The sequence below is a fragment of the Gekko japonicus genome, unplaced genomic scaffold, assembly GCF_001447785.1.
Source record: "Gekko japonicus isolate JY-2015 unplaced genomic scaffold, Gekko_japonicus_V1.1 scaffold3540, whole genome shotgun sequence".
In the NCBI taxonomy this organism is placed as follows: Eukaryota; Metazoa; Chordata; class Lepidosauria; order Squamata; family Gekkonidae; genus Gekko; species Gekko japonicus.
The window spans coordinates 41,719-63,220 of record NW_015167642.1 but is presented as its reverse complement, the minus strand read 5'-3'; the positions used below and the strand labels follow the sequence as shown (position 1 = coordinate 63,220).

General features: G+C 49.8%; 1 protein-coding gene across 2 annotated transcripts; it reads left to right on the top strand.

The window, feature by feature from the left end:
* Positions 1 to 413: 413 nt before the first annotated feature.
* Positions 414 to 20,874, top strand: HMG20B (high mobility group 20B). 2 transcript variants are annotated; one of them, XM_015414077.1, is made up of 10 exons: positions 414 to 472; positions 2,596 to 2,683; positions 5,535 to 5,640; positions 7,138 to 7,341; positions 8,618 to 8,738; positions 9,329 to 9,375; positions 13,551 to 13,629; positions 15,922 to 16,137; positions 18,733 to 18,865; positions 19,986 to 20,874. In XM_015414077.1, exons 2-10 carry the CDS (start codon positions 2,646 to 2,648, stop codon positions 19,996 to 19,998), a joined length of 957 nt encoding a protein of 318 aa, XP_015269563.1. In that variant the 5' UTR covers positions 414 to 472; positions 2,596 to 2,645; the 3' UTR covers positions 19,999 to 20,874. The 2 variants fall into 2 exon arrangements, with proteins under 2 accessions (XP_015269563.1, XP_015269562.1); XM_015414076.1 differs by having other exon boundaries at positions 5,535 to 5,652.
* The last annotated feature ends 628 nt before the right edge of the window (positions 20,875 to 21,502 follow it).

Below are 21,502 nucleotides of genomic sequence, written 5' to 3'. Positions count from 1 at the left end.
TCCCCGGGGCCCCACCCTCCAAATCTCCAGGGATTCCCCAAGCTAGAGTTGGCAACGGCAGGCGAGCTCCACTTGTTCTCCTGATGCGAGCAGAAAGTTTGCCAAGGATTTTAAAAGGCAACCGGCAATGGATGTCAACATGCAGGTAATCATAAATCCTTGGCCGACCCTCTCCTTTCTCATTCCCCTCCCCGCCAGCATCTGTTCATTATTTAGCCTTTTCTTTCCTTTGAAGCTCCCAACTCTTCTCTTTGATTGGCTGGCGCCGAAGAGCCGTGCGCCTCCGGAGCCCTGACGCGCGTCATGACGCACGGGGGACCAGCCTTGGCCTGCGAGGATGATGGAGGACGCTCCCGTCCAATCAGAGCTTCGGGAGAGCTTATTAGCATAATAAGCCATCGGGGGAGGAGGGGAAAGGGGGGTGGCTTCCCTGGTGAAAGAGAGACCGAAGAAAAAGCAAGAAACGGAAGAGGAAAGTTTTGGGGGGAGAGAATGGGGTTTTGTTATATTTGCAGCTGGGAAATGGGGAGGGGGGGATCTTGGAGCCAAGGGGACTGGGGGGGGGGTCGATCTGCGAGGGCAGGAGATGCAGGAAGCAGAAGGGATCTAAGATTTGGGGGGAGCAGAACTTCGGGGGAAAGATAATAGGGGTCACTGGGGGGGGGCGGTCTTTCCCCATCCCCAGAGGTAACTCCCCTTTTTTTCCAAGTGGGTCAGCTCGTGGGATGGCGTTTTGTAGGTTCCCGACCCTTTTAGGTAGCACCCCCCATCTCGATTGTCCTCCGGTGTTCCCTCTAAGCAGAGTTCGTGTGAGCTAGCTCACAGTTTTTTTAGCCTCCGGCTCGCACACTTTCGTCTTAGCTCAGGAAGGAGGGCTCCAGAGCAAACGAATTGAGGCAGGAGCCGAATCGCTCGCTCACGACTTTAATGCCCGGAGCTCACAAAGTGGAATTTTTGCTCACAAGAACTCCACAGCTTAAGAGGGACCCTTTCCACTCGGTCCGATCTGCTGATCTGGTTTAAAAACTCGGGGGCTTGGGAAACTGCCGTCTGCCAGGACCGCCGGCAATTTAAACATTATTCATGGCTTTATTATGGGCGACTGTAATCACGCGTACTTAACATGTAGAATTCGCCATCACCGGTTATGAGCTTAGGAAGATGCCTTATGCAGAGGCCGACCATTGATCTGTCTGGCTCGACCCTGTTTCTCTGGCAGCTGTCGAGGGACAAGAAAAGGAGAAATACCTGAGATCCCTCAGCTGGAGAGCGAATTTAGGATTTCCAGGTGCACAAAGCAGAGCTTCAGCCTTGGAGCCAATGCTCCCTCTAAACTGTGGATTCCTGCGAGCAAAAATTCTGCTTTGTGAGCTCCTGGCACTGAAGTTGTGAACGAGCGATTTGGCTGCTGCATAAATCAGTCTGCTCTGGAGCCATCCTTCCTGAGCGGAGACAAAAATGCATGAACCGGAGGCTAAAAAACTGTGAGCTAGCTCACATTAACTCAGCTTGGAGGGAACGCTGCTTTGGAGCCAGGGCTCCTGTCTGCAAAATCTAGATGGACAGAGAAAGCTGCCTCAGACAGATGACCCAATCAATGCTCCCTCTAAGCTGTGGAGTCTTGTGAGCAACAATTCTACTTTGTGAGCTCCTGGCATTAAAGCTGTGCGCGAGCATCAATTCGTTTGCTCTGGAGCCATCCTTCCTGAGCTGAGACAAAAATGTGCGAGCCGGAGGCTAAAAAATGGTGGACTAGCTCACACTAACTCGGCTTAGAGGAAACACGGGACCCAATCTTGAGTCTTGAAGAGCAGCCTCTTTCCAGGATCATAGGCTGGGAAGGATCATTCGCGTTGCCCTGAAACCCTCTTGATTTAGACACCAGGGACTGAGCCAGAGACCTCTGGCAAGCAAAGCAGATTCTTTACTGCTTTTTTTTGAACCCTGCCCCCCCAATGACATTTTAAAGGTATAAAGGTATTCCCTGCTGTCTCCACCCTGAAATTCAAACCCGCAGGAAGGGGATTTCCCAGTCACACCACCATGCCCACTGTAAAATGCTACAAGAGCTCCCTGGAGAGATTCACAAAAGGGTTCCACAAAAGCACACTGATGGCGAAATGGAACCTTCATGTGCAGAGGCAGCCCCCTTTGGAGGACTCAGGCCTGGGGCCGAAACACAGTGGAAGGGTGTCGACTTCAGAGGCCTGTCATCAGCCTCTGGGAAACATTGTCCAGAACAGAAATCTGGATTGTGTGGACTCGTAGGGTTGGGTTCCATGAATCCGGTCCATTAGTGGTGAGACTTCCCTCCCATTCAGGGAGTCTTCCCTTCATGCAAAAAGGCCTTTGGAGCCTCTTGCCCTGTGCGGGTGCTTCTCGAGTTGAAGGAAAGAGCCGTGGTAAGGGGCTCCACAGCACCCAGCCGACAGTTTTGCTCTGTGACTTTTTTTATTCCGATGGAGTTTACCCATGTGAGAGGCATTTGGAAAGGAAAAAGAGGCTTCCTGTTATGTGGGAATCTGCCGCAGTCATTCACCGCATCTTTCCCAGGGCAGGTAAGATGGGTAATAACGCAGAGCTGTCTTTTTCCAGGTTCCTCAGCGTGATCAGCCGTCAACAGCTCTCGATGTGAAGAACCAGCGATGTCCCACAGCGCCAAACAGCAGGCCGCTGCTCTCCTGTGAGTATTAGAGCACCTTTTTTTCTTCTGTCGGACACAAGAAGAGCCTTGCTGGATCGGACCAGTGGTCTATCTGGTCCAGTATCCTGCCTCACACAGTGGCCAACCAGTTCCTCTGGAGGGCCAACAACAGGGCAGAGAGGCCGAGGTCTTCCCTGATAAGAACTTAAGAAGAGCCCTGCTGGATCAGACCAGTGGTCCCTCTAGTCCAGCATCCTGCCTCACACAGGGGCCAGCCAGTTCCTCTGGAAGGCCAACAACAGGGCAGAGAGGCCGAGGTCTTCCCTGATAAGAACTTAAGAAGAGCCCTGCTGGATCAGACCAGTGGTCCCTCTAGTCCAGCATCCTGCCTCACACAGGGGCCAGCCAGTTCCTCTGGAAGGCCAACAACAGGGCAGAGAGGCCGAGGTCTTCCCTGATAAGAACTTAAGAAGAGCCCTGCTGGATCAGACCAGTGGTCCCTCTAGTCCAGCATCCTGCCTCACACAGGGGCCAGCCAGTTCCTCTGGAAGGCCAACAACAGGGCAGAGAGGCCGAGGTCTTCCCTGATAAGAACTTAAGAAGAGCCCTGCTGGATCAGACCAGTGGTCCCTCTAGTCCAGCATCCTGCCTCACACAGGGGCCAGCCAGTTCCTCTGGAAGGCCAACAACAGGGCAGAGAGGCCGAGGTCTTCCCTGATAAGAACTTAAGAAGAGCCCTGCTGGATCAGACCAGTGGTCCCTCTAGTCCAGCATCCTGCCTCACACAGGGGCCAGCCAGTTCCTCTGGAAGGCCAACAACAGGGCAGAGAGGCCGAGGTCTTCCCTGATAAGAACTTAAGAAGAGCCCTGCTGGATCAGACCAGTGGTCCCTCTAGTCCAGCATCCTGCCTCACACAGGGGCCAGCCAGTTCCTCTGGAAGGCCAACAACAGGGCAGAGAGGCCGAGGTCTTCCCTGATAAGAACTTAAGAAGAGCCCTGCTGGATCAGACCAGTGGTCCCTCTAGTCCAGCATCCTGTCTCACACAGTGGGCAACCAGTTCCTCTGGACGGCCAACAACAAGGGCATAGAGGCCAAGGCCTTCCCCTGGTCCTCCGGCACTGTAATTTCGAGATGTATATGGTCAGAGACATACATTCATACACACACACACACACACACACACACACACACACTTAATTCTTTATACCTCCCCTTTTCAGTAAAAGAATATTTTTTCTCCCAAAGATGACTTCAATATAATTTTTGAAAATTGCCATGGTCAGAGATGCCAAAGATGACTTCAATATAATTTTTACTAGAACCTTGTAATGAAATCAAAAACTAGATCAACCATCAACAGCCCCATAAATAACAGAGAAAAATGTATCAGTTGTTTCTTCTTACTGAAGCCAAAGATGAAAACAGCCGGGGTTACAACCAATGTTCCCTCTAAGCTGTGGAGTCTTGTGAGCAAAACTTCTACTTTTTGAGCTACTGGCATTAAAGTGGTGAGTGAGGGATTTGGCAACTGCATCAGTTAGTCTGCCCTGGAGCCCTCCTTCCTGAGCTGAGACAGAGGTGGGTGAGCTGGAGGCTAAAAAACTGTGAGCTAGCTCACACTAACTCATCTTAGAGGGAACACTGGTTACAATCTCCAGGGTTGTCAGAGAACTCCATTTACACTCAGGCACCCCAGGCAGGGAGGAGGGGGGCCCTTGACTGGGAGGAACTTCACTGGGGTGCTCTGGATCTCAGGAGTGGGGGAGGACTGCAGACTTGCATGGTTTATTTTGGACATTCCATAAATAAAGCTAATCTTTTCTGATTCATGAGACTGGGGTTATTTGCTCCAGATTAATGGTGTGTGTGTGGGGGTGCAGGGGTGTTTGGTGTAGTGGTTAGAAGCACGGACTCCAATCTGAGAGAACCAGGTTTGATTCCCCACTCCTCCACATGCAGCTGCTGGTGTGGCCTTGGGTCAGTCACAAGTTCTCTCAGAGCTGTTCTCTCAGGAGTAGTCCTCGAAATTTCAGTGGGTGTCCTTGGACCAGTCCCTCCGCCTAACCTACCTTGCAGAGTTGTTGTAAGGATAGAACAGAGGAGAAGAGAGCTATGTATATCGCCTCGAACATCGTGGAGGAAGGAAGGGCAAGACTGAAACAGACAGATGGATGTTCTGGTCTGATCTAACTAGGTTCTTTTTACACAGCTAACTACCCAAAACAGCACTTATTTTTAAGAAGGAATTTTATGACAAATATGCAGTCCCCCCCTTTCTTTCCTGCAAGGTTTGTTTAATTAATTTCTACCCCACCTTTCTTTTCAGTGGTGACTCAAAGGAGCTCACATCCTTCTCCTCTCTTCCATTTTATCCTCACAACAACCCTGTGAGGTAGGTTAGGCTGAGTGATTGTGACTGGCTCAAAGTCACCCAGTGAGCTTCCATTTGGTGTAGTGGTTAGGAGCGCAGACTCTAATCTGGGAGAACCGGGTTTGATTCCCCACTCCTCCATATGCAGCTGCTGGCGAGACCTTGGATCAGTCACAAGTTCTCTCGGAGCTGTTCTCTCAGGAGCAGTTCAAGAGAGAGCTCTCTCAGCCCCGCCTACCTCACCCGGTGTCTGTTGTGGGGAGGCGAAGAGAAAGGAGATCGTAAACCGCTCTGAGACTCCATCGGGTAGTGAAGGGTGGGGTATAAATCCAATCTCCTCCTCCTCCTCCTCTTCTTGTTCTTTTTCTTCCTCCCAGGGGATTCAAACTGGTTGATGGAATTTGCTTCAGCTCGATAGTGTCTAAATCTCTTTCCTGAATCCTGGGTAGATGGAGGTGTGCTGGTGTTTTTGCCTCTGTAGAAATCAACACTATAATTGGGTGTGCTTCGATTGCAGAAACGCTGCTGGGAAAACCCAGCATGGAAGCTTCCTGGTGGCTGTTAAGCAGGAGAAAGGGGAGCCCCCACGGCCTGTTGGCGAGAAGCCCCATGGCGAAGAGGAGGTGAGCCCCCTGGTGCGTTCACCTGGCCTTTTCTTCCCCCATCTCCAGCCTGTGGGGATGGGACTACTGGCGTCCGGGGAGATTTGGATGGGTCCTTAATAGTTCTAGACTCATTGCTCTTCTCGCTGGCTTCCATGGCGAGATTTTGACTGGCCCTGGTGGGTGACCTTTCATGAGAAGGGAATGGAGAAGTGGTGGCGGCTACAAGCACGGACGGCTTCAAAAGGGAATTAGATAAGCATATGGAGCAGAGGCCCATCAGTGGCTATTAGCCACAAGGTCTAGATAGGGGCTCTGGGGCAAGTGATGTTCTGTCTTCTTGGTGCTTGGGGGGGTCAACAGTGGGAGGGCTTCTGATGTCCTGGCCCCACTGGTGGACCTCCTGAGGGCACCCTGGTATTTCTGGCCATTGTGTGACAGAGTGTTGGACTGGATGGGCCTTTGGCGTGATCCAACATTGGCGTCTCTTATGTTCTTATGAGAGGCAAGTAGGAATTTGGGGGCCACAAAATGAAAGTGCATCACTCGATATAATCCAAATGGTTTGGGGGGGAAATCCTGTGAACTGGAAACAGAACTTAATGGCTAGGCAGCTCCCAGTTCTGCACTGAGAAATCTTTCTGCAGTGTGCATAAATTATGCAAAACCAGGCCTGTCGATACAGTGGGGCTCTTGGGGGCTCTGCCCCCTTTCTTAAAGGCACAACCCCACAAGAATTTCTCCTGTAAATGCTTTTTCCAATCATTTTTAAAGGTGTGTGTTCTTTAAGCAGAGTGGGGGTGCCGTAGTTGACTAATTCCCGCATTGAGGAAGGGGGGGTTGGAGTAGGTGACCTCTAGGATCCCTTCTAACGTTGTGTCAAGAAACTGGTCTCCTTTAAGAGGGTTTTTCTGCCTCAGTGTTAGCTTTCTTGACTACAGAAGTCATCACCCCCACCTGCTGGCCTGTTCTCAGAATTGTTGCTTGGGCTGGCAGGAGTGATTAACTTGCAGCAGTTGAGAGCTGTCATCTAAAGTGGTGGACGGCTTGCAATTCAGAGGTCTATCCCGGTAACAGCTTTCTGTTGGCTAAATGGTTTTTTCCCCCTGCACTGAGAACGTCAGCCCCCCCTAGAAAAAAAAATGCCCCACAACAAGCCACAAAATCCTGGCTACAGACCTGTGCAAAACAGTCATTTAGTTATGCACTTTTTGCCCTCCTGCTGCCGAGAGCTCAGCTTGCTTCTGGCCAGTAGGGATGGGGGAAGAGGCAACCGTTGTACCACTCTGGTGGGTGACCCCAGAGCCTGAACTTGTCTTGTGCCACACCTTACCAAGCATATCTTCACAACCGTGACAGCTAGAAACTTGATTGTCTCTTTTAAATCCGGTCAGTCATTCTCAGGAAGGAAGGCTCTATGCCCAGGGTCCTTCTTGTGTCCCTGAAGAGCTGCAGAATAAATCAGACATGCGATGAGTTTTAGTCCAGATAGTAGAAGCCTCTGTTTGTTATCCCCAGCCGGTGAAGAAGCGGGGATGGCCAAAGGGCAAGAAGAGGAAGAAGATCCTCCCCAATGGGCCCAAGGCTCCGGTGACGGGCTACGTCCGTTTCCTGAATGAGCGGCGGGAGCAGATCCGCATGCAGCATCCGGATCTGCCCTTTCCAGAGATCACAAAGATGCTCGGGGCTGAGTGGAGCAAACTGCAACTCACGGAGAAACAGGTGAAGCATGTTTCTAGTTTGGAACTGTTGTGTAAGTTATCATCATTACTACTAGTAGTAGGAACACTACTAGGAGGAGGAGGGCACTCACGGAGAAATAGGTGAAGTATGTTTCTCATTTGGAATTGTTGTGTAAATTATCGTTATTACTACTAGTAGTAATGCTACCACCACCGCTAGTAGTAGTAGTAACACGAGGAGGAGGAGGGCAACTTACAGAGAAACAGGTGAAGCATGTTTCTAGTTTGGAATTGTTGTGTAAGCTATCATTATTACTACTAGTAGTAATACTATGACCACTACTACGAGTAGTAACACTACTAGTAAGAGGAGGGCACCCACGGAGAAACAGGTGAAGCATGTTTCTCATTTGGAATTGTGTAAATTATCGTTTTTACTAGTAGTAGTAGTAATATTTCCCCATATGTCCCCCCAAGGGCACTATGGTCGGGGACCCAACATCTTTTGACTACCCCAGGCCTCAGGGACATCAAATTCGCCAAGACTAGGGCCAGGGCCTTTTCGGTGGCGGCTCCTACCTGGTGGAATAAGCTCCCGGAGGAGATTCAGGCCCTGCGGGATCTTGTGCAGTTCCTCAGGGCCTGCAAGACAGAGCTCTTCCACCAGGCTTTCGAGTAGGGGCCGCCGCCGCTACTGTTCCACTAATGCACCGCCGCCGGAAATTGGCGGAGACACCATCAGGGTGCAAGCAGGCCCTGGGAAGAAGACTGGCTATCTGCCGCTTTGGAACTTATGTCACTGGTCTGGATCCACCCTACCGGAATCCATCTTGGAACTGGGAACATCAGAGCACCAGCACTTTGTTGTATTATTGTGATGTTTTTATCTTGTTTTTAATTGTTTTAATTATGACTTGCCCCAATTGTTAGCTGCCCTGAGCCTAAGGGGAGGGCGGGATATAAATCGAATTATAAATAAATAAATACTACCATCACTGCTAGTAGTAGTAGTAACACTAGGAGGAGGAGGAGGAGGAGGAGGGCAACCCACAGAGAAACAGGTGAAACATGTTTCTAGTTTGGAATTGTGTAAATTATCGTTATTACTACTAGTATTAACACTACCACGACTACTACGTATTAGTAGTTAACACTAGTAGTAGTAGGGAAGGAAGAGGTATGGGGGGGAGTAATGTTACTTGGTCTGCTGGCCCTTTTGCTTTTGGATATTGCAACTAAACCTGGGCTGGGATCTGAGCGATTTATAAGCTCTGGTTGATTATGATGCCTGAGCATAGCTGTGGTTTTCCTTCCAGCGATACCTGGACGAGGCCGAGCGGGAGAAGCAGCAGTACATAAAAGAGCTGAGGGAATACCAGCAGTCGGAGGCTTACAAGATGTGCGCTGAGAAGATGCAGGAGAAGAAGATCAAGAAAGGTGCGTTTGCGTGTCCCTTCTGAAGCTGTTCTGCTCGGCGCAAGGCTAGACAGGTTGGAGTCCCCGTGCAGTTTCAAGAATGGAGACTTAATGCCCAGACTGCGTGATGGAGTTAAGTAGAGGCTTCCCAGGAGCCCCGTTTGTGGCAGAGGCTTCCTGTTGTGTCTCTGTTACACTCCTAAGGTGGCAGGAGGTTAAGCTACATCTCTTGAGTGGGGGAGAAGACTGGGATCATTCATTCACTTCTGATGCCATTGTACAGCAAAATTGCTCTCTTTCTCTCTCAAAAGAGGCTGTCTGCCGGTTCTCTGCGTGAGTTACTGCACTGGTGACTCTATAGAAACATGATATGCACATGCCTGAAATTAGATCATTCTGACTTCCACTTTCTAAAAACTAGGCTTCTTTTTCAAATGTAAGTGAAGCATATTCTGATATATATATATTTTTAAGCATGGTTTGGTTCTCTGGACATTAACGGGATAGAGGATTAGGCTGGGATTTGGGGCCTGCGTCTTGCTTGTTGTGCCTCTGAGCGAGTCACCATCTTCCTCTCTCAGCTGATTTCTTGTTGTCGTTAATTCTTCTAGAGGATGCTACATCGGGAGTCATCAACACCCTGCTGAATGGCTACAAGGTGAGTACCTGGCCAGGGTTTGGGGAGAGACCAGGATTCTTGTATTAAGAGCATCAGACCTCCCTTATGTGGCAGTGGGAAATGGGGAAGGGCCGTGGCTCAGTAGCAGAGCAGCTGCTTGGCATGCAGAAGGTTCCGAATTCAGTCCCCGGCATCTCCAGTTAATAGGATCAGGGAGTAGATGAACTGAAAGACCTCAGCCTGAGACCCTGGAGAGCTGCTGCCAGTCGGTGTAGACAGTTCTGACTTTGATGGACCAAGGGTCTGTTTCAGTATAAGCAGGGGTCATTTCCTGCAGGAGCGCACAGGAGCGGAGCTCCGGCAGTAAAGAGCCCAGGGGGCGGGCACATGCAACAAGCCCCACCCCCTGCTCCCAGCAGCCCTCAGGCAGAGCAAGAAGCAGTCAGGGAAGTTGCAGAGCCCACCCCCCGGTCCAAAACAGTCCAGTGGCACCTTTAAGACCAAGTTTTATTCAGGTACAAGCTCTCCCTCCTCTGCGAGGACAGATCTGCACGTTCCCCCCCCCATAGCTAGCAATCCAAAACAGTCCAGTAGAGCCTGAGCGGTGGGTGTTGCCTTCTGACACACTTCCAGTGATGTCAGGGGGTGTGGCACATGCAAATAAGTTATGCTAATGAGCTCCTGCACCTCTTTTTCTACGAAATGACCCCTGAGTATAAGGCAGATTCAGGTGTCAAATTGCAGGGGGGTGGGGGTGGGGGGTAATTTTCCAGCTTCCAGAGTCCCTCCTCAGATATCTTACAGTTCACTTAGCACTAGAGACGTCAAATTTTCGGACATTTTGAAGCTGCAGGAAAAACTTATTTCCCCCAGGTGAGAGGGGGATGGAATTATTTTTTTTTGGGGGGGGGGGACTAAAATTTGTGTAATAATTATTTTTTGTTATTTATTTCTTGAAAATGTTTTTTTGCCACCTTCCTACCCAAATCTTATAAATCCAGTCTTATCCATGCATCATTTATAAATTAGTTGGTATGTAAGGCTCAAGTGCTTAAGACGCTGAACTGCAGGCTGTGGAAGGTCGGTAGTTCAGCAGTTCGAGACCCGGGTGCCGCAAGACGGAGTGAGCTCCCGTCTCTAGTCCCAGCTCCTGCCAAACTAGCAGTTCGAAAGCAAGAAATTGCAAGTAGATAAATAGGTACCACTTTGGTGGGAAGGTAACAGCGTTCCGCGCGCCTTGGTGTTTAGTCATGCCGGCCACATGACCACGGAAACGTCTTCGGACAGCACTGGCTCTTCAGCTTGGAAACGGAGATGGGCACCGCAACCCTAGAGTCGGATTCGACTGGCTTTCGAGCAAGTGAACCTTTACCTTTAAGACAGAACTATGGGGCATATTTATGAAAGTTAGTAGCATAAATTCCTTACAAGTGCCACCACTGATAGTGGGTTTCAGAGTCGGTGGGCTCAGGATCGCAGAACTCCAAAGGTGCAAATGGGTTTTGGTCTGCATCATATATAGCAATTATCTTTCTCTATTGCTAACAATTGTGGCACATAAAAACCTTCATAGTATCTGTATTCACTGAGTACTGGTAATAGTTTGTCTTAAAAAGAGTTTCACTTCTTCCCCCAAATTTCCCAATGTTTTGATGGGGGGAAAGTCCGGGGGGGAGGGGGGAGAGCCAGTTTGGTGTAATGGCTAAGTGCGCGGACTCTAATCTGGGAGAACCGGGTTTGATTCCTCACTCCTCCGCTTGCAGCTGCTGGAGGACCTTGGGAAAGCCATAGTTCTGTCAGAGCTGGATGCCCCAAGAGAAGTGATTTCCTGAGTCTTCTCCTTTCCCCCTCTACACTTTGGCCTTCTTTAAAAAAAATAGTACAGTGAGAGCCAGTTTGGTGTAGTGGTTAGGGAGAACCGGGTTTGATTCCGCACTCCTCCACTTGCACCTGGCTGGATGACCTTGGGCAAGCCATAGTTTTATTTATTTATTTAGGATTTATATCGCGCCCTTCCAAACGACTCAGGGCGGCTAACATACGGTTCTGTCAGAGCTGTTCTCTCAAGGACAGTTCTGTCAGAGCTCTCTCAGCCCCACCTACCTCACTGGGTGTCTGTTGTGGGGAGGGGAAGGGAAAGGAGTTTGTAAGCCGCTCTGAGACTCTTGAGTGAAGGGCGGGGTATAAATCCAATCTCTTCTTCTTTTCCCTCTTGAGTGTTTACAAATTTTTTTCTAGGCATTTCCATCTTTGTTTAACCCATAAAATAACTCTTTGGTATGTTTCACCATTTTGTTTTTTTAAACCTGCATTCTCTTGCTTTTACATGTTGTTTTCAGCCATTCAGTACTGTCGGACTCTTGGCGACTCTATGGGCCAGCTCTCTCCACGTTTTCCGATCTTGTACTGTTTCTTTGAGTCGCTCCATGCTCAGGCTGGTGTCGACTTTTAAGGTGTCTAGCCCCTGTCTTTTTTGGTGGCCCGGTTTCCTTTTACATAGGTGATTATTACTTTAAGGAGACATGAACAACAGGCAGAATTTATCTGTTTGGACCAGTGTTCGTAAAGAAAACCATTATTATTATTATTATTATTAATAATAATAATAATAAGTCAAAATCTAGTCCCAATTATTAGTGCAGCCCATTGGCGCTGTCCATCATGTGCAGAAAAAAACAGCATTTTGCTGTCCACGTTCCCTTCCAAAGGCAGTTGCTTTCGTTATCAGTGCGATCCTAAGCAGACTTGCACGCTTCTAAAATCCACAGAAATCAGTGGGCTTCAAATGGTGTAACTCTGTTTAAGATTACATTGTGGGCATGTTCACACACTCTGACTAATCCACTGTCAGTGCACTTTGCAGCTGGATTTTATTGTGTGAAACAGCAAACATTCATTAAAGGGCATTTGAAAGTGGACTGAGAGTCCATTATTCAGCCTGTGTGTAAGTGTCCTGTATGTCTTTCCTTGCTGTCCACTGAAAATTTGCTTTTTTTATGTTGACTGAACTGGGAAACACCACAAGCAAGAAACAGCAGGGTTTGGTGCCGTTTTTGAAATTATTATATCCCGTGCGCTCAACCACAGAGTTTCTGGCAGTTGCTAGAGCTACCCTTGTCACTTCCAGGTAGCTCTAGGAGTCACCAGGAGCTCTATGACCAGAACTTCCTGTAAGTAGGGGAGCCCTTGTTTTCCTTTTTCAGTTTTTCTCCCGGGATGCCACCACCCTCCCCCCAAAACCCTCCCACTGGTTGTGAGGCACTGCAGATCCCCACTTTTCCATGAAGCTGACTGGGCGACCTCGGCCCAGATGCTCTCTCTCAGCCTAACCTGCCTCGCAGGGTCGTTGCGAGGATCAGTTGAGGAAGAGAGGCGCACAGATGCTGCCATGAGCTCCATGGAGAGATGGCGTGAGAAAATGCAACAGATAGAACATACATGGACAATACCATAAGAAAATGAAGGACAATATTTAACCCACGTTCCAGACTTTAACCGTAAATATATCTTGCGCAAAAAAAAAAAAAAAAAGCACTGGATGCCCCAAGAAAATTGATTTCCTGAGTCTTCTCCTTTTCCCCTCCACACTTTGGCCTTCTTTTTAAAAAGTAGTAAAGCGAGAGCCAGTTTGGGGTAGTGGTTAGGTGCGCGGACTCTAATCTGGGAGAACCAGGTTTGATTCCCCACGCCTCCACATGCAGCTGCTGGTGTGACCTTGTTGTCAGTCACAGGTTCTCTCACGAGCAGTCCTCGAAAGAGCTCTCTCAGGCCCCACCTACCTCACAGTTTGTTGTTGTGGGGAAGGGAAGGGAAAGGAGTTTGTAAGCCGCTCTGAGACTCCTTTGGGTAGTGAAGGGTGGGGTAAAAATCCAATCTCTTCTTCTTTTACCTCACAGGGTGTCTGTTGTGGGGAGGGGAAGGGAGAGGAGTTTGTAAGCCGCTCTGAGACGCCTTTGGGTAGTGAAGGCCGGGGTATAAATCCAGTCTCTTCTTCTTCTTTTACCTCACAGGATGTCTGTTGTGGGGAAGGGAAGGGAAAGCAGATTGTAAGCCGCTCTGAGACTCCTTCGGGTAGTGAAGGGTAGGGGGTATAAATCCAATTTTCTTCTTCAAATTTTCCATGTTTCCCTACTGGACCTTGAGGTTACAACAACATGGCTTTTGGCATCTTCTCCCTGACCTTTGTCCCTCTTTTCTCTTTCCTCCTCTGCCAGGCCGGAGAGGGTGGCAGTGACGGCTTCTCGACGTTTGACACGCCCATATTCACAGAGGAATTCTTGGACCAGAATAAAGGTACCAGTTGGCTCATGAAAGTCAGGGTGGATGAAAGACCTCAAGTATTAGGCACTAGGAAAGACCTCTCTCTGTGCCCCAACCAGGTTAGGCAATATGGAGCTATCTGGACCCAACTGTTATATAATAATAATAATAATTAAGGATTGTCAGGTCAAGGTAATCCTTTAAGGCAGGGGTGTCAAACATGTGGCCCAGGGGCCAGATCAGGCCCCCGGAGGGCTTCTATCAGGCCCACAGTGGAACTGGCTGTCTTCTGCTGCTGCTTCTTCCAGTTCTGCTGCTGCTGTGTCATCGTAGGTCTGCAGCTTACAGATGCACACCTGAACAGCATCCTCAAGATTTTGATGCAGTAATTCAGAGCAAGAGGTGTCAGTTATCAGACACTGTTCAATAAACAAAATATTGCAAGAGTGCTCATGTTTTAAGCATGTTCTTATTTTAAGTTAAAAAAAACCCACCCTCCCTTTTGTTTGTGTCCTTTATAAAGTTTATATCTCCACTACCTGGCATTACATTTCATGACACACACGGCCCGGCTCGACAAGGTCTCATTTATGTCAGATCCGGCCCTCATAAATGAGTTCGACACCCCTGCTTAAAGGGATTTTCAAGGCAAGAGAGGAACAGAGGTGGTTTGCCACTGTCTGCCTTTGCGTGGCTGTCCCAGTCTTCCTTAGTGGTCTTCTGTCCAAGAACTAGCCCGGGCCGACCTTCTTAGTTTCTGAGATCTGTTGCGATTGGGCTAGTGTGGGCCCTGGAGGTGGAACTGCTGTCAGGTTGCAGCCAATTTATGGCGACCCTGTAAGGTTTTCAAGGCAAGAGATGTTCAGAGGTGGGTTGCCATTGCCTGCCTCTGTGTAGCAACTCTGGACTTCCTCGGTGTATCCAAGAACTAACCAGGGCCAAGCCTTTTTGGCTTCTGCGATCTGATGAGATTGGGCTAACCTGGACCATCCAGACTGGGGCACATTTGTGGTGGAGCCAGTTTGGGGTAGTGGTGAAGAGCGCGGACTCTGATCTGGGAGAACCGGGTTTGATTCCCCACTCCTCCACATACAGCTGCTGGTGTGACTTTGGGCCCGTCACAAGCAGTGTTCCCTCTAAGCTGAGTTGGTGTGAGCTAGCTCACAGTTTTTTACCCTCCAGCTCACACATTTTTGTTCTAGCTCAGGAAGGATGGCTCCAGAGCAATGCTCCCTCTAAGCTGTGGAGTCTTGTGAGCAAAAATTCTACTTTGTGAGCTACTGGAATTAAAGTTGTGAGTGAGCGATTTGGCTACTGTATAAATTAGTGTGCTCTGGAGCCATCCTTCCTGAGCCAAGACAAAAATGTGTGAGCCGGAGGCTAAAAAACTGTGAGCTGGCTCACACTAACTCAGCTTAGAGGGAACACTGCTCCAGAGCAAACTCATTTATGCAGCAGCCAAATCGCTTGCTCACAACTTTAATGCCAGTAGCTCACAAAGTAGAATTTTTGCTCACAAGACTCCACAGCTTAGAGGGAACATTGGTCACAAGTTCTCTCAGAGCTGTTCTCTCAGGAGCAGTCCTCGAAAGAGCAGTCGACAAGACTTGCAAAAAATACTTCCTGTGTATTACAGTCTAAATCCCTACAAATCATAAGAAAATCCTAGAACAAAGATAACATCGTCAACGTTGTCTCTGGATTATATAACAACGTTTCAAAATTGGATCTTCCTCAGGAATATCAGAGTGGTACAAAAGCTCTCTTGCTCTTAAAGTGCTTTACATCAAGTCATGAAAGATAATACAGTTCATTCAAGTAGGACGCTGATCTCAATATGTTCAGGCTCAGATATGGTACTAAGCTTCTAATAGATCCCAGCAGGGGTCATTTCGTAGAAAAAGAGGTGCAGGAGCTTATTAGCAAAACTCATTAGCATAACTTATTTGCATATGCCACACCCCCTGACATCACCGGAAGTGTGTCAGTAGCCAACACCCACCGCTCAGGCTCCACTGGACTGTTTTGGATTGCTAGCTATTGGGGAGGGGGGGAATGCGCAGATCCTCATGCTCCTCGTGGCCCGGGGCTGCTGGGAGCAGGGGGCGGGGCTTGTTGCATGTGCCCACCCCCTGGGCTCTTTACTGCCGGAGCTCCACTCCTGTGCGCTCCGGCAGGAAATGGCCCCTGTATCCCAGGCATCTCAGATATCAGAGATCACCTGTATTCGCCCCGACTTTGGGGGCAGCGGGAGGCAGGAGAACAGATGGCCCAAACTCACCCATGCCTTTTGTCCCCCCTGCCCCACCCTGCCCCTCGGAGCAGCCCGGGAAGCAGAGCTGCGACGCCTGCGCAAGATGAACACGGAGTTTGAGGAGCAGAACGCCATTCTGCAGAAGCACACGGAGAGCATGAGCTGTGCCAAGGAGCGCCTGGAGCAGGAGCTGGCCCTGGAGGAGAGGCAGACGATGGCCCTCCAGCAGCAGCTCCAGGCCGTGCGCCAGGCTCTGACGGCCAGCTTTGCCAGCCTGCCCATCCCAGGTAAGGGGGGGGGGGGGGCCTGATTCTGGAGCACTGTGGGAGCCAAACCCTCTTCAGCTGCCACCACGACACAAGGGTCCGCACTGCGTCACTGAAGTTATTTATTTATTTATTTATTTATTTATTAAATTTATACCCCGCCCTTCCCCGTGGGGCTCAGGGCGGCTTACAAGGCAAGAAAGAACTTGCTGATAAAACATCAATACCATAATACAATTAAAACATCATGTACAATTTAAAATCCATTTAAAACATTAAAGTGCTCAAAAATTAAATGCATCGGAGTCTCAGAGTCTCAGAGAGGGCGACCCCCGCCCTAGCACAGCCCAAACATTTCCAGTAGGCATTGGTAATATTTTAGATGTTACCAGATGTTTCTACCTGGCCTCCTGAGCCTTAGTTCCCCCCCCCCCAAAATGGTATATCTGTTAGACTGCGGCAGCCATTTTGGGGACCTCCCTGCCTGAGGGAATCGTTCCAAAGCGTCAGCTCCGTAACTAGGGACATTTTGGGGAGGGGGCCATGGGGGGCAGGAAGCTAATTTAATCAAAAGTCCCAGAGCAAGTGGGGGGGGGTAATGTCCAGCAGCTGCAGGACTCACGTGTACACCAACCACTGGGAGGTGAGGATAAGTGGTGGGCTCCCCGAAGCCAACAGGATAGCTAGCAAGTACGGCTACATCAATATAGGTAAACCTTCGCCGCCGCCAGCAGGCCACGCACTCTCTCGGCCACTCCAAACACTTGTCTTTTCTTTTCTTCTGGCGACCTCCTTTCCGAGATGTCCCCTTTCCTCAACACCTTCGTTTCGGTCCCTTCATTTCTTCTCCCTTTCCCTGCCTCTCGGCGTTCCTCCATTTTTTTTTTTTTTAACTTCCTTCACTTGCTGCCTTTGACTTGGTCCCGTTTCCGCAGGAACCCTGACCCGAGCAGAGTCTTAGCCAGGTCTACTCAAGTTGCCTGACGCCCAGGAAATCGCTTTTTAAATTAGTGTGTGTGTGTGTGTGTCCCCGTATTTTCTGGCTCAGCCCTTCCGATCTCCCTTTCCTTTCCCAGAAAACCTTGTTGTGTTTGTTTCGCGAGGGACTTTGAGGTTTCGAGTCAGTTTCAGCATGCTGGTCAATGTCACGCCGCAGCACCCCCGGCTTGGCAGAAGGCCGCTTCTCTCCCCCTCCCGCTTTTGACATCCTGCAAAGATTACCGCCCCCCCCCCCCAGTTAAAAATAGGTGTGGCTGTCTTCCACTCCAGGTCTTTGCAGTCTGAAGATTTAAGTGGGGGTGTTTCTCAGTCAGAGTGCAAAGCGGCACGCAGGTGGTGAGTTGAGGCACTTCAAGGACAGCCCGGGAGGAAGGTGGCCCAGAAAAAACGGGAGAGGGCCGGGCCCCATGGTCCCCACGTTAGCTATGGGCTTGCAAAACGCAGTCCTCCATCTGAAGTGGTGTGGCCCATGTTTCCACCTCGGTGGTCTGCCGCCTCATTTCTCCTGCGTGTGTGAACCAGGTCAAGATCTTAGGATTGGGGACGGAGCCGTGGCTGGGGATCAGAGGACTTAACTTTGCATGCAGAACTCCCCTTTTTCAAGGTTAAAAAAGGGGTCTGAAATTAGGAAACAGACTGAATGCCCATCTGAGTGGATGGTTCCGAGCTGAAGGGGCCACAGGCCCGACTGCCTAATGTAGATCTGTATCTGATACTCCCTCAGTTTCTGTGTGTTAAACCGGCCCGTCAAAAGTACAAAAACTGCTGTTGGGGGCAGACCTCTGCTTCTAGTTGACAAAAAACCAATCTCTGCCAAGATTCTAGTCCTCAATGTTGCATACAGAGGCTCAAAGCTTAAGGCAGGTGACCTGAGGCTTTCAGATGTTGGGGGCAAGTCCTAGTTCCCTGCCCCCCCGGGGGGCCTGGTAGAATAAACTATTTATTTATTTATTCATTAGATTTGTTTCCCGCCCTCCCCGCATAGCAGGTTCAGTGCGGGTTCTATCAACTATAATACACAAACAATTAAAAACAATTAAAATGCATCAGATAAAATACAATTATTTCCAATGTTTCTAACTGAAGCCTCAGCAGATGAGGTCTGTTTCAGATTGGGGTTCCCAGATGGCAACACGGATATGACCCGCTGAAGGGGAGGCCCAATAGAGGGGAGGACGCCTGCCGCCGCAACTAAGAGCCTGGCGGAAGAGCTCCGTCTTGCAGGCCCTGCAGAACTGTAAAAGGTCCCGCAGGTCTCTGATCTCATACGGGGGCTCATTCCACCAGGTAGGGGCGAGGGCCGAAAAAGCCCTGGCCCTGGTTGAGGCGAGGCGGACGTCCCTGGGGCTGGAAACCACCAGGAGATGCTGATTAGCAGATCGGGGCTCACAGGGGGAGAGGCGGTCTCGCAGATATGCAGGCCCCTGGCCGTCTAGGGCTTTGAAGGTAAGCAGCAGCACTTTTAATTGGATCCGGGACTCAATAGGCAGCCAGTGCAGTTTGCGCAGCTCGGGGTGGGTACGCGTCCACTATTCAAAATGTGTCAATATTAATTTGCATGTTATGCTGGAGTTGGGTTCTGCCCAGGGTCACGGATGGAACTGACCTCCCCGACAGGTACGGGAGAGACCCCCACTCTTGGCACTCTGGATTTCTACATGGCTAAGCTGCACAGCGCCATCGAGAGCAACCCCGTGCAACACGAGAGGCTGGTGGTCCGTGTGAAGGAGATCCTGTCCCGTATTGCCAGGTGAGCGAGGAGCTTATCCCCAGAGGGGAGCAGGGCTTGTGCAAGGTAGGCTTCATCCTGGGAGGGGGTGTCGTCTCCATGGCGGGGGGGGGCTGTTGGGGCTTCCGTCTGAGTGGTTATACGATGCACCCCAGTCTCTGTGGGTCCTGCAGCGTCTTCCACCCCTGCTGGTTCCTCTAAGTGCCCGAAGAAGACAGCAGCCTTCGGGTTGTTGAACTCTGTGGTCACAAAGGGGCCAGTTCGGACAGGGGAGTGCCCTTAAACAGATGGAGCACTGAGCCCCTCGTGTTCAAGGACACGGAACCTTGGGACGAAAATTAAACTTCTGCACCCTCTGCCCTGTCCCCAAGCCACAAAAACAAAATAGGACCCATGGTAAGTAGGAAGTACCAAAAATCAGCAAATACCGTACTACAGACGATTATATAATATCTCAAATAATTTTAATACATGTTTTTGTTTTATATTTTTACAATTTATTCACCATATATTATTTATCATATAAGCCTTGATACATAGAAAAAATCATATATCAAAACATCTAAGTATCGTCTCTTAATATATCACAAAAGATATTGTACAACCCCTTTATTAATATCAGTTCTCCTTAATTATACAAAAGTTTTCAGAGGGAGGACTCCTTTCAGTTTATTTTGAATAAGTGCTCAGTCTTCCTCCAACAGAGGTCCAGATATCCTCCTGTTTCAGGGTCTTCCTCAGGGAGTTCAACAGATATTTCCAAGTACAAGGTTGCCAAATACCAAAATATTTATCCAGATTTTTCATTGAACGCTGCTTTTCACTTTGGAAGAAGCTTTGAGCTCACGAAGAGAGACTTTTTGCAGCGTTCACACAGAAAGAGTGTGTCAAGGTGAGAAGAAAAATGGTAGGCAGGTAATTTATATCTACTCAGGAAGGAGGGGTAGGGCTGAGTCATTCTCTTGTAGGAGTTCCCCAGGCTGTGAACATGCTAATGGAGGAGCTTTCCTGAGGAGGTTCTTTTGTATATGGATTGTTTCCTGAGGAGGTTTCCCGTTTCCTGAGGAGGTTCTTTTGCATGTGGATTCTAATCTTATCAGTTGCAAAAAAGGTTTGACTTCTGCCTCTTTTTCCTACCCAGCGAGCACTTGTGAGCAGCCACGGATCCTCCAGCACAGCTCAACCACTTTTGGACTGTGACCTCCTCTCCACAGTGTTGCCGGACGCCCCTTCGCAGAATGGCCGGCTTCAGCCTCCGGAGCATCTCCCTGTGCCTCTTCTCTTCAAGGAGCCTTAACTATCTCCTTTCCTGTAACTCTCCCTTCCGGGCCCAAACTTGCCTGCCGGGCCAGTAGATTTTGGAGTTCTGCACAGCATAGTGGACTTTCTTGCCCTGGGTGGGATGCCGAATTTGACGCTCTGTGGAGTTTGGATTTTTTTTCAAAGCACAGCTTCCAGGTTTTGCCTCTGGGGGGGGGATTTGCAGTGGGAAGCTGCAACTGCAAACCCAGGTTGGTTGTCGGTAGCTCCCACCCACAGTGGCCTGTATGTGCAGCCTCACCGTGGAGCAGCATTGGATCTTTTTGCTGCCCGGAGAGGGGACTACAAGCCCTGGGGGTGTGGCTGGCCACTGTGGGAATCCTAGGCCACCAGGTTTGAAACCACTAGAACACATAAGGAAATGGCTGTTACGCAGAATCATTTCTTCTAGTCCGGACAGAGCGGTCTGTCATAGGTGGTAGCAGTCCTGGCATTCGGCGAGCCAAAGTCGTCTTCCTCACTGTCCCTGCTAGGACATCTCTTTTTCCCCCAAACGGTTCTCCTCTTTGAACTTCTTAGGATACCTGAGAAACTGCCTTATAGTGAGTTGGACTTCTGGCCGACTCTAGTTGTATTGCCTCCTCTGCTGGGTGGCTTCTCTCCAGGGTCTTGTCTGGAGAAAGCCCTTATCAAAGAGATAAGTGCATCAGAAGAGTCCTGCTGGATCAGACCGATAGTCCATCAAGTCCATCATCCCGCCTCACACAGTGGCCAGCCAGTTTCTGTGGAGGACCAAAGACAGGGCATAGAGGCCGAGGCCTTCCCCTCATAAGAACTTAAAAAGAGCCCTGCTGGATCAGACCAAGAGTCCATCTAGTCCAGCATCCCGTCTCACGTGGTGGCCAGTCAGGTCCAGTGGAGGGCCAACAACAGGGCACAGAGGCCGAGGCCTTCCCCTCATAAGAACCTAAAAAGAGCCCTGCTGGATCAGACCAAGAGTCCATCTAGTCCAGCATCCCGTCTCACGTGGTGGCCAGTCAGTTCCTGTGGCGGGCCAACAGCGGGGCACAGAGGCCGAAGCCTTCCCCTCATAAGAACCTAAAAAGAGCCCTGCTGGATCAAACCAATAGAGGTTAATAGAGACCAATAGAGGCCTTTCCCTCATAAGAGTCCATCTAGTCCAGCATCCTGTCTCACGTAGTGGCCAGTCAGTTCCTGTGGAGGGCCAACAACAGGGCACAGAGGCCGAGGCCTTCCCCTCATAAGAACCTAAAAAGAGCCCTGCTGGATCAAACCAATAGAGGTTAATAGAGACCAATAGAGGCCTTTCCCTCATAAGAGTCCATCTAGTCCAGCATCCTGTCTCACGTAGTGGCCAGTCAGTTCCTGTGGAGGGCC